Source organism: Pituophis catenifer, unplaced genomic scaffold (genome assembly GCF_029215685.1).
Source record: "Pituophis catenifer annectens isolate HBS135680 unplaced genomic scaffold, rPitCat1.0.hap2 SCAF_14, whole genome shotgun sequence".
Taxonomy (NCBI): Eukaryota; Metazoa; Chordata; class Lepidosauria; order Squamata; family Colubridae; genus Pituophis; species Pituophis catenifer.
The window spans coordinates 8,153,185-8,164,241 of record NW_027256894.1 but is presented as its reverse complement, the minus strand read 5'-3'; the positions used below and the strand labels follow the sequence as shown (position 1 = coordinate 8,164,241).

At 44.5% G+C, this 11,057-nt stretch overlaps 1 protein-coding gene across 1 annotated transcript in view; it reads right to left on the bottom strand.

The window, feature by feature from the left end:
* Window positions 1-220: 220 nt before the first annotated feature.
* Window positions 221-11,057, bottom strand: part of SV2B (synaptic vesicle glycoprotein 2B) — a 32,513-nt gene continuing 21,676 nt past the window's right edge. Inside the window, exons 8-11 of the mRNA XM_070953405.1 lie at window positions 8,025-8,158; window positions 6,425-6,625; window positions 3,385-3,544; window positions 221-483 (exon numbers count right to left, since the gene is read on the bottom strand). Coding sequence (XP_070809506.1) covers window positions 300-483; window positions 3,385-3,544; window positions 6,425-6,625; window positions 8,025-8,158 — 679 coding nt within the window. The 3' untranslated portion in view covers window positions 221-299. The remainder of the gene's footprint in view (window positions 484-3,384; window positions 3,545-6,424; window positions 6,626-8,024; window positions 8,159-11,057) is intronic.

Sequence of the window (11,057 nt, the reverse complement as noted above, 5' to 3'; positions counted from 1 at the left end):
CCTTTTAATGTAGAATTTCTCCAATCTAGTAGGCTGTGGTGGCTACTGATTAGAACTTTGCACATATTTGTCAGGTAAGGGGTGTATCATGCATTTTGACTGGCTGTGTGGGCTCCACCATCACTACACAATAGTCCTAGAATCAGGGTTTTAACCTTCCTTCAATAGAAGGTCTCTTCTTCTCCCCCTTTCCCCACAAAATATGAGGTATTGGCAGAGAAATATCGGTAGACGTTTTGATTTTCTTCTAAGCAGGTCTCTTCACCGTAGGCCGGTGTTGCGGTTCATCCTCCAGCTGCTCACATCAGGACTTGGTCCCGCGTGTCCGGCAGCCGCAGGGATAGGAGGCCCCCTACTACTAGAGCAGAAGAAGCCAGAAGAATGGGGATCACTTTGGTGATCCCAACAAAAGAGGCAAAGATGGAGTTTCCCAAGATGGCCCCAACTTTACAGACACCGGTGAGTATCCCAAAGGCTGTGGCTCTAGATAAGAAGGAGAGAAAAATCATAGAAAGGTTTCAGAATTCAAAAGTCAGAGATCCAAGGCTCAATTATTTTAACATATGAACATTTCAATTCCTTTAAACAGTGGTGGGATTCAGCCGGTTCGCACCACTTCGGGAGAACCGGTTGTTGACTTTCTGAGCAGTTTGGTGAACTGGTTGTTGGAAGAAATTATTAGGGCAGCGAATCGGTTGTTAAATTATTTGAATCCCACCACTGCCTTTAAATATTTATAATGAGTATTTCACCCTCAGGGGCATATAACTGGGCACACCAAGGAAGCCAGAACTAACTATCCAGACTTCAATAGGCATCTTACGTCAAGCACAGGAATCGTGAAACTTGCAAAAGGGATTTCCTAACTTTGTTTATGGTGAATTCATTATAGCGGATTGATCTCTTTGAACCAGTGGTGGATTTCATTTTTTTTTACTACTGGTTCTGTGGGTGTGGCTTGGTGGGTGTGCCTTAGTGGGCATGGCAGGGGAAGGATACTGTAAAATCTCCATTCCCACCCCACTCCAGGGGAAGGTTACTGCAAAATCCCCATTTCCTCCTGATCAGTTGGGAATTGGGAGGCAGAGAATAGATGGGGTGGGGGGCAGTCAGAATTTTTACTACCGGTTCTCCGGAACTGGTCAGAACCTGCTAAAACCCATCTCTGCTTTGAACGTTATGAAACATTTGTACAGAGGCAGGAACTGCAGACAGAGAAATTAAGAAGGAGATGACACAAAAGAGGAGGAAAAAAAGGGTGGAGAAAGATTTGAGGGTCCAGTAATAAACTAGACCCAACAAAATACAATGAATAGCTTTCAGAAGAGTTTGTATAGTACATAGAATGAGATGCCAGCGTTAACATTCCTGTGAATAGGCTAACTTTGTGTTATCACTGGTGGTTAAAAATGGGTTAATGTATAGCTTATCAATAGGTAGATTAGACTAGAAAATCAACTCTTACAGGAAGAGTAGAACAATGCTTTCTTGAGAATGGCTACAATAACAGAGGAAACAGTCTGTTACATGTCTGATCGTGTTGGACCTCTTCTCCCTTAGAACATAGAACAATAGAGTTGGAAGGGACCTTGGAGGTCTTCTAGTCCAGAAGACTCCTGCTCAAGCAGGAGACCCTATCCCATTACAGACAAATGACTGTCCAGTCTTTTTTTGAAAACCTTCAAGTGATGGCTTCCAGTTCTACAATTCTGTGATTCCAAAAGTCCAGACAGACATTAATCAATGGGTTAATCAATTAATTAATCAATGAACTGGTGGAACAGCTGGCCTCCCAGATTTTTGGGTGCTCCATCACTGGAGATTTTTAAGAATAGATTGGACATGGTGCCATATGTCCATACTGTCCATAGGTCCAAACTCCATAGTGATGGAGCACCCACAATGTCCATGTCAATTAGGGAGGCATCTGTTTGATCCACTTCCAACTATTATCTTGTTCTTCCTGGACTTAGAAAATGCTTCAACCCATTTTTGTCTAGGCAATGGTTCCTACACATCTCCATCAAGGTCATCTACCTTACCCTCTAGAGATGGATGTCATCTTATAACAGTTTAGAACAGTTCTTGAATATTTCCACCAAGGTCATCTCCCTTCCTCTCTACAAGAGTTAAATTAAGGTATCCCTCATGTCAAACTCAACCGTAATGTCATTACTGAACCCATCTGTAGTTTTCCTGGCAGCAAGAGGGAATTTGCTATTGCGTTCTGCCCAGGATTTTTGTTGTTGTTGTTGTCCAATCTAATCTGCAAGTGTGGTTTCCTCATCCATATCTACTATTGCTTGAGATCTTCCAGCATCCCTAAGTTTAGAAGGAAATAGTTTGGCTTTGTGGGAGGAATTAGGTGGATTAAAGAAATACGACTCCATTTTAATTAAAGGTAAACACATTCCAAATAGGACCACATCCATCTAATCTCTACATATAGTTTTGCAGCTGTAACTGGACAAGAATTGCACCAATGTTATCCAGCCTTATTTTTATCTATGTTTTGTTTTGTTGCAAATATCCCTACCTTTTATTGCACAGCTTACGTTTCAACTTCAGTTGCATGATCTTTACTCCTAATTCCATTAGCACATTTCTCAGAGTTCTAAAGGTTAGCTTTTGATCTCTTTTCCCAAGAGAAAAATGTCAGTTTTAGCCAACATTAGAATTTAAAAAGAAAGAAAAGGATGATCCCGTGTAATGAAAAGAAGGACCGGGGGTGACATGATAACAGTCTTCCAATATCTCAGGGGCTACCACAAAGAAGAAGGGGCCAACCTATTCTCCAAAACACCTGAGGGCAGGACAAGAAGCAATGGGTGGAAACTAATCAAGGAGAGAAGCAACCTAGAACTAAGGAGGATTTTCCTGACAGTTAGAATAATTAATCAGTGGAACGACTTGCCTCCAGAAGTTGTGAATGCTCCAATGCTAAAGGTTATTAAGAAGAGAGTGGACAACCATTTGTCTGAAACAAAATAGGGTTTCCTGCCTGAACAGGGGGTTGGACTAGAAGACCTCTAAGGTCCCTTAGAACTGTTATTCTGTTCTGTTTCTCTGTTATTCCTTCTATGATCATGTGTACCCATCCCACAAAACCCAAAGAAAGTCTGGAATAGTATGAGATCTCCTGCTCTTGGGCTGGGGGTTGGACTAGAAGACCTCCAATGTCCCTTCCAACCTTATTATTCTATGTTCTGTGTTCTTTTCTGGGATAGCAAAGTAGATGTGGGAAAGGGGAAGTTGGCCAGATTCCCGAGGGGAGCTTACAAGCAATACATTTTGCATGACTCTAATAACTATAGTCTAGGATAGAAGTGGCTGAAAGCTGGAAACTAGGATTCTCCCGAAAAGAGGACAGCGAAAGTGAATCACCTTTTATGTGTGGGATACAGCTCTACGGTGATGACGTTCAAAGCGTTCCAGGCAGCGATGCTCGTGCCGCAAAAGAGACACTGCCATCCGATCATGGCTGACTCGCTGTGGCCAAAGAACAAGAAGAAACAGCACACTGCCGAGATCAGCATGGACCCCCCTGCAAGGGAAAGCAAGAAAGAGGGGAGAAATATGAGCGTGGCAGTCAACAAAGTCAAAGATGGCATCCAGATCAGTGGTGCATTCAATTTTTCCCCCTACCGGTTCTGTGGGCATGGCTTGGTGGGGGGGGGGGGTTTCCTGTGACAGTGGGTGTGGCCAACTCAATGTCACTCACGCCCACACCCAGTCACATGACCCCCCCACCAAGCCACGCCCACAGAACCCGGTAGGAAAAAATATGTGTATGAGCACCAGAAGGGCTCATAGTGAATGCTGTGGCAGAGAGAAGCTGAACTTTTCTCCCTCCATTCACAGTGGAGCTGCTGCTCCCTTTATGATCCTCCCCCCCCCCACTGGTCCCCTCCCTCCCGAGGGTTGAAGTACCTTAAAGGGACAAGCTGCAGTAGTTCCGCTCTGAATGGAGGGAGAAAAAATCGGATTCTCTCTGCTGCAGCATTTAATGTTGAATGGGTCGAGCAGCCGGAAGGGGTGAGTGGTGACCGGGAGACTGGGAGGGCATGGGAGGGGCCAACCAGGGGTGGGTTTTACCAGTTCGGCGAACCGATTCAAATCGTCCCTACCGGTTCGTCCAAGCCAGTCCAAACCGGTCAAATTTCACCCCTGATCCAAATTTAGGTAATTAAAAGCCCGTCCTTTTAAAATGTGCACTGTACAGAAGGTTTAATTGCATGTTGGCTGTTTTGATGTCCCTGCACACACTTCTGTTGTGTCTGTCCAAAATTGAGTAGAACTTGCCATGCCCTTTCTGGATCAGGCCACTTCAAAGCAAAGAAGGTGGGATGAGAATTCAATGAGGGGGGGAAGGGGCTTAACGATGCAAAAACTGCCATCCAGAAATTATTTGCACTTCAACGGTTCGAGCCTGGCTCCAAGAGATTGGGTGAGCTCCCACCGCTCACTCCCTGGCTCCTGCTCACCCAGCAGTTCGAACAATTTGCAATATGGCAAGTAGATAAATGGGTACCACTTCCGTGGGAAAAACATTAGCTGTATTTGTGTGTGTGGAAAGCAGAAGCTGGCACTGGACTAGATGGACGTGAGGTAACGCAACATGAGGCGAGACAAGGCGAGACTGGCAGAGGAGCCTGGAACTGCCAGCAACCTGAGTGCCGCTAGTCAGCTGAGGAAAGTTAGTTCACTCCCTGCGATGCACCAAGGATAGGCACGCAAGCATAGAGCAGAATAAACTAGCAATTTAGGCTATCAGGACTGCATTGTGTCTAGCATTTGTAGATTTCCCTTATTTAGGTAAAGGTAAAGGTTCCCCTCGCACATATGTGCTAGTCATTCGGGACTCTAGGGGGCGGTGCTCATCTCCATTTCAAAGCTGAAGAGCCAGCGCTGTCCGAAGACATCTCCGTGGTCATGTGGCCGGCATGACTAAATGCTGAAGGCGCATGGAATACTGTTACCTTCCCACCAAAGGTGGTCCCTATTTTTCTTCTTGTTTTTTTTTTACCTGCTTTCGAACTGCTAGGTTGGCAGAAGCTGGGACAAATAACAGGAGCTCACCCCGTTACGTGGCACTAGGGATTTGAATCGCTGAACTGATGACCTTTCGATCGACAAGCTCAGCATCTGAGCCACTGCATCCCTATCTCCCTTATTTAGCCATACGCTAACTGATAGCTAGCTAGCTAGATGAGAGAGAGAGACAGACAGAAAGACAATAGATAGATAGATAGATAGATAGATAGATAGATAGATAGATAGATAAGATAAGATAAGATAAGATAAGATAAGATAAGATAAGATAAGATAAGATAAGATAAGATAAGATAAGATAGATAGATAGATAGATAGATAGATAGATAGATAGATAGATAGATGGATAGATGGATAAATAGAGACATAGAGATAGATAGAGATTGACAGACAGACAGACAGACAGACAGACAGACAGACAGACAGACAGACAGATAGAAAACTGATGGCAGCAAAAGTCCTAGTGAGCCAACAAGTCTGCCCTTTGAGGGTTTTTTGTTTTCCTTTTAATTTATGTATTTATGATTTGTTATTTTTATTTATTTATTTATTTGTCAGATGATGGACATGTGTTTGCCCCAAGGATGTTTAAACTCAGTTACTGACGACTGATCCACTACCTCTGGTTCCAAGCAACCATTCCTCTTTCTGTGAAGTTATACGTTCTAACATTACTTTTGAACTTCCCTCCTGTCGGTTTGAAGTTATGCAAATCCCACCCCCCCCCCCCAGTGTTCTTGATTTTTACTTAATAACTACCAAGGAGGAAATAGTCCTGTGGAAGATGATCGTTCCAGGAAGACAAATGTACAGCTCCACCTTCTTAGGAAGGTGCCATTTTTTTTCACCCAGAAGGATTTTGCATTGTTTTGTCGATTGTTTTAGAAAGGCAGGGAGATGTCTTCAGCTAAATGCAACCCCCCACCCCTTATTTGAAACCTGACTAGTCCCAGGAGGCTCTGTTGCTTGCCACCTCTAGATGCCTGGCTCTTGAACCAAGACATGGCAGTCATCACACGAAAGGACTGCCAGACACATCCTCCTCTTTTGATACCGTTCATCCCAGTGGTGAAATCCAATTTTTTTTAGTACCGGTTCTTGGTGGGCGTGGTGTGGCTTGGAGGGCGTGGCGGGGGAAGGATACTGCAAAATCCCCACTCCCTCCCCACTCCTGGGGGAAGGATATTGCAAAATCTCCATTCCCACCCCACTCCTGAGAGAAGGATATTGCAAAATCTCCATTCCCACCCCACTCTGGGGCCAGCCAGAGGTGGTATTGGCCGGTTCTCTGAACTACTCAAAATTTCCGCTACCGGTTCCCCAGAACCTGTCAGAACCTGCTGGATTTAACCCCTGGTTCATCCCCACTCACCGATCATCTTGATTCTTCCTAATTTGTCCATCAGCAGAGCTGAGATGATATTACCAGGCAAGACGGAAAGGCTGCCCAAGAAGCTGACAAGGTAAATGAGGAAATCGTTGTCTTCCTCAAAATCCAGCTGGCAACCCCTCTTCTCCCCAACGTAAGAGACATTCTCTAATTGGCAGTCAATGAATTTGTACATGTAGAGATCTGTGAGAAGGAAACAATGGATGGCCATCACTAGAACAGCTTTCAATGTGAGTGACAAATCACTAATGGCTCAGATTTCTGGAGACAACCGTTCACAGCGAGGGTGAGAATTATTGGGGAGGGGAGTGTTTATTTCTCATGGGGAGGGTCACAACATTCTGAATTTCTGAGAGAATTTTGATGAATGAGGGGATCGTGCAAACGATCTTCCAGGAGGTCTTGTGGAGTCTTGGAAAAATAGGTCTCCAGAATTCTTCAGACATTTATAACCTTTACCTAACTTCACAATTTGGCTGGCATTGCAGGACTGGTATTTAAAAAGATCATTGGGACCAGAGCTTCGTCAATCCCCAATCTAGAACCCTAATTCTATACGTTATTCTGAGAAGGAACGTCTTTCCGATTGAAAGTTGGAAAGCTAGAAATCATGTCATGGTGTGGCTGCAGGGAGGTTTCAGACCTGACAAGATGGTGATCATGGGTTCCCAATTCCAGCCTAACTCATGTGCACATGGCTTTAAGGCTACTTTGATTTAGATTTAGATTGTCCTGTTGGAACCTGAATCCTCTGCCCTGGTCTGATGGTCCTAAGTACCGCTGAATCAAACCCTTAGCATGAAAATTACAAGTAATGACATGGCCTTTCCATCCTTCAAAAAGAAAGAAAAGTGAATGTTTTGGACTCAGTCTCAGACCTGCCATGACGTAAACCTCTAAGCAGAAATGATCCTTGGCTCCATTTGTTGAGAAAGGCATAATTTTATGAGAGACCAAGTGTATTGCAGTCATGCATAGCCAGAACTGAGAATCACTAAGTTCTATTTCCTCCTCCTTATCTGCCCCTCTCTGCCCACCCCACTATAACCAATCAGGTCCATGCAAAATGTTTTCACAACAGTCAGTCTGACCACAGGTTGGTATGCAGCTTCCTTTTTCTTCCAGCTGGGTGACCTTGAAGCAGCTTCTCGGGATGGCACAGTATCTACTTTCGTTTCCCCCAAGCATTTCCCCCTCCGCCATCATTCCCTCTCCCCACAGTTCATGGCAGTCTGACACTGCATAATAAAGTGAAGTACAGCAAACGTAAAGTGGCAGCTGACATTAAGTCCAGGATTGTCTGTAGGGTTTAATCAAATTATTCAACATGGCAGCCATGATAGTGTCATCCAAATTCTGCTTAATTATGGGTTGCAGGTAGAGCTTGGATTCCACCACTGGAGCTGCCATCTTAACTATTTTGGCCACACTGTAGACCTTCCACTCCCCGGCTCTGCGGAGGGATTATTCTGCTTCTCTTACATGTTCTGCTCTAAAGACTTGGTTCTGTGTCCTCTGCTTTTACAGGGGAAAAAAAGCTCCCCTCCCCACGCATGCATGCCCAGGTGCTCCTCCACAGTACCTGTGTCATAGAAGATGGTATTTACAATAGTGCACTTTTTGAAGAAGGTCTCGCTGGATGTCACATCTTCAAAATGACAGTCCTCAAAGAGGGAGTTGTCAAAAGTCACATCACGCATTTTCATTTGAATGAACCTGAGGATGGACAAGAGCAGTGGTGGGATTCAAAAAAATTAACTACTGGTTCTGTGGGTGTGGCTTGGTGGGTGTGGCCAGGGGGTGTGACAGGCAGCACTTGGCCTCCTGCACCCCCCTGGGAGCAAAAATGGGTCGCAGGGGGATGTGTCGCCCCCCATGCCCCGTTTTGGGCCTAGGAGGCCTCCCTGCACTTACCTGAGAGCCAAAATGGGGTATGTGGGAACTCCTGGAAGGGGCGGGCAGGAAGGGGCAGGGTCAGCCAGCAATTTAACTACCAGTTCGCCCGAACCTGCGTGAACCGGCTGAATCCCACCACTGGACAAGAGCTATGACCTTGACATCATACTTCAAACCTTTTCATTAGCCAAGGGCAGAAGGTAAGAAATACAACAGGCTACTACAAATCTATCCAAGATGCAATGAGTTAAAACCAAGACTAGGAGCATCTTTAACCTTAGAATACAAACCTTCCCCCCGCCCCCCAGTTTTAGAAACTTTAGGTACTCATAGGCATTTTTGTTAGTGGAAGAGTTGGAGAAAATCGATGTAAGGAGGTCCATCAAGCCTTGCTAAGACTTCCTTTCAAGGCGTGGGGGGGGGGGGGTGTTGGGGAAATAACTGAAATCATTCCAGAAGAAGCTGCTGGGATAGGAAACCAGATGATTCTCAGAAGCTCCCATTTCTGAAATTATTTCATTATACATGACTGTGGCGATATTATTATATGCATAAAGGTGGAAAGATTCGACACGACCTACTGCGGAGGAATGGATGGTGAAGTTGATCGATGTTGGTGGAAAAGATAAATTTCTCGGTTAGAAAAACAGACACTCTAATGTTTATTGGTGACTAGAAGCCTCTTATGGTCTTTGTGAGCAAAAATGAGCTTGTGATCTATGATTTTAATGATTAGACAGGATAGATTATAGACGGAAGAGAGTCATGAAATGCAGCCCCAGCCATAAATTTCAACAGGAAAGGGCTACCTGAACTGCTTTCCCTCATATTGCCACAAGAGGTCAGCATGCCCCCAAATAGAGACCAACAAGTAGTTTTAAGGTGCAAAGAAATGGGGAAAGAAAGAAAAAATCTGACAACTAGAATAAAACAGGGGTGAAATCCAAAATTTTCCCTACCGGTTCTGTGGGCATGGCTTTCTGGGCATGGCAAGGGAAGGATACTGCAAAATCCCCATTCCCTCCCCATTCCTGGGGGAAGGATATTGCAAAATCTTCATTCCCACCCCACTCTGGGGCCAGCCAGAGGTGGTATTTGACAGTTCTCTGAACTACTCAAAATTTCCACTATCAGTTCTCCAGAACCTGTTAGAACCTGCTGGATTTCACCCCTGGAATAAAGGTAAATTTCCTTCAGGTTGAGCTTGATTTCTGGTGCCTCCTGGTCTCAGCCCAGAAATGACCTGGCAGTGAGATTCTCTGGAGTCCAGATCTTTAGTTCCTTACACTTAATACAATCTTGCCAAACTAAAGATATAACCTTCTAACTTAATAGATATACCCAGTGGTGAAATCTAAAATTTGTTACTACCGGTTCTGTGGGTGTGGCTTGGGGAGGGGTAATGTGACCAGGTAGGCGTGGCCAATTTTTTTTTTTACTTTTAAAACCATTTTTTCTACAACCTCTTCGGCGAAGAGGTTGCTAAAAAAATGCTTTCAAAAGGCTCTGACGATCCCAGCTGAGTTGCCTGATCGTCAGAGGCTTTTTTTTCTTTTAAATGCCTCTGATGATCAGGCAACTCAGCTTGGATCGTCAGAGGCATTTAAAAGAAAAAAAAGGGTTTTTTTCTTTTAAAAGCCTTTGACGATCCCAGCTGAGCTGCGCAATCATCAGAGGCTTTTTTTTTTTTTTTTTTTTTACTTTTAAAAGCATTTTTTCGGCCAAAGAGGTTGTAGAAAAAATGCTTTTAAAAGTAAAAAAAAAGCCTCTGATGATTGTGCGGTTCAGCTGGGCATGGGGGTGGCAGGGATTTTTGCTACTGGTTCTCCGAACCACCCACCTCCATCTCTACTGGATCGGGTGATCGGGTCCGAACCGGGAGCATTTCACCTCTGGATATACCCTTAGAGATTTTAGATTTTTTTTTAAAAAAAAATAACCTTTTCTTCTCTACATCAGACAGAATAGGACTCTACAGTCTCTTGTCTTGGGCACCTCAGAAAAAACAGAATAACAGAGTTGGAAGGGACCTTGGAGGTCTTCTAGTCCAACCCCCTGCTTAGGCAGGAAACCCTACACCACTTCAGACAAACGGTTATCCAACATCTTCTTAAAAACTTCCAATGTTGGAAAATTCACAACGTCTGGAGGCAAGTTGTTCCACCGATTAATTATTCTCACTGTCAGGAAATTTCTCCTTAGTTCTAAGTTGAAATGTGCTGCTTTCCTCCCTGGAAAGTTGCAGTGTGATTGTGGAGATTTCTCCCTCCCTCCACTCCTTCTCCTGCTGCACATTGCATCGCACATGGTTGGGTCCATGTGGCTTCTATAGCAATAGTATGGAAGTGCTTTGCTTGTCTTCCTCTGGGAATTTTTTTTTTTCTTTTAAACTTCTCAAATTTAATGGAGAGCTGCAGGATTTCCCAGTGGGGATCGTCAAAAAAAACTAAACTGATCTGACCTTGCTTGCTTGACCCATCTGGATTGAGATATGAAATAATCACATCTAAAAACCTCTAAAGCAGTGTTTCTCAACCTTGGAAGCTTGAAGATGGGTGGACTTCAACTCCCAGAACCTCCCAGCCAGCAACGCTGGCTGGGGGATTCTGGGAGTTGAAGTCCACCCATCTTCAAGCTTCCAAGGTTGAGAAACACTGCTCTGAAGCAATTTATATTTCATCTCTTCTGAACTAAAATAGTTGGGAGTGACGTAGCGTTA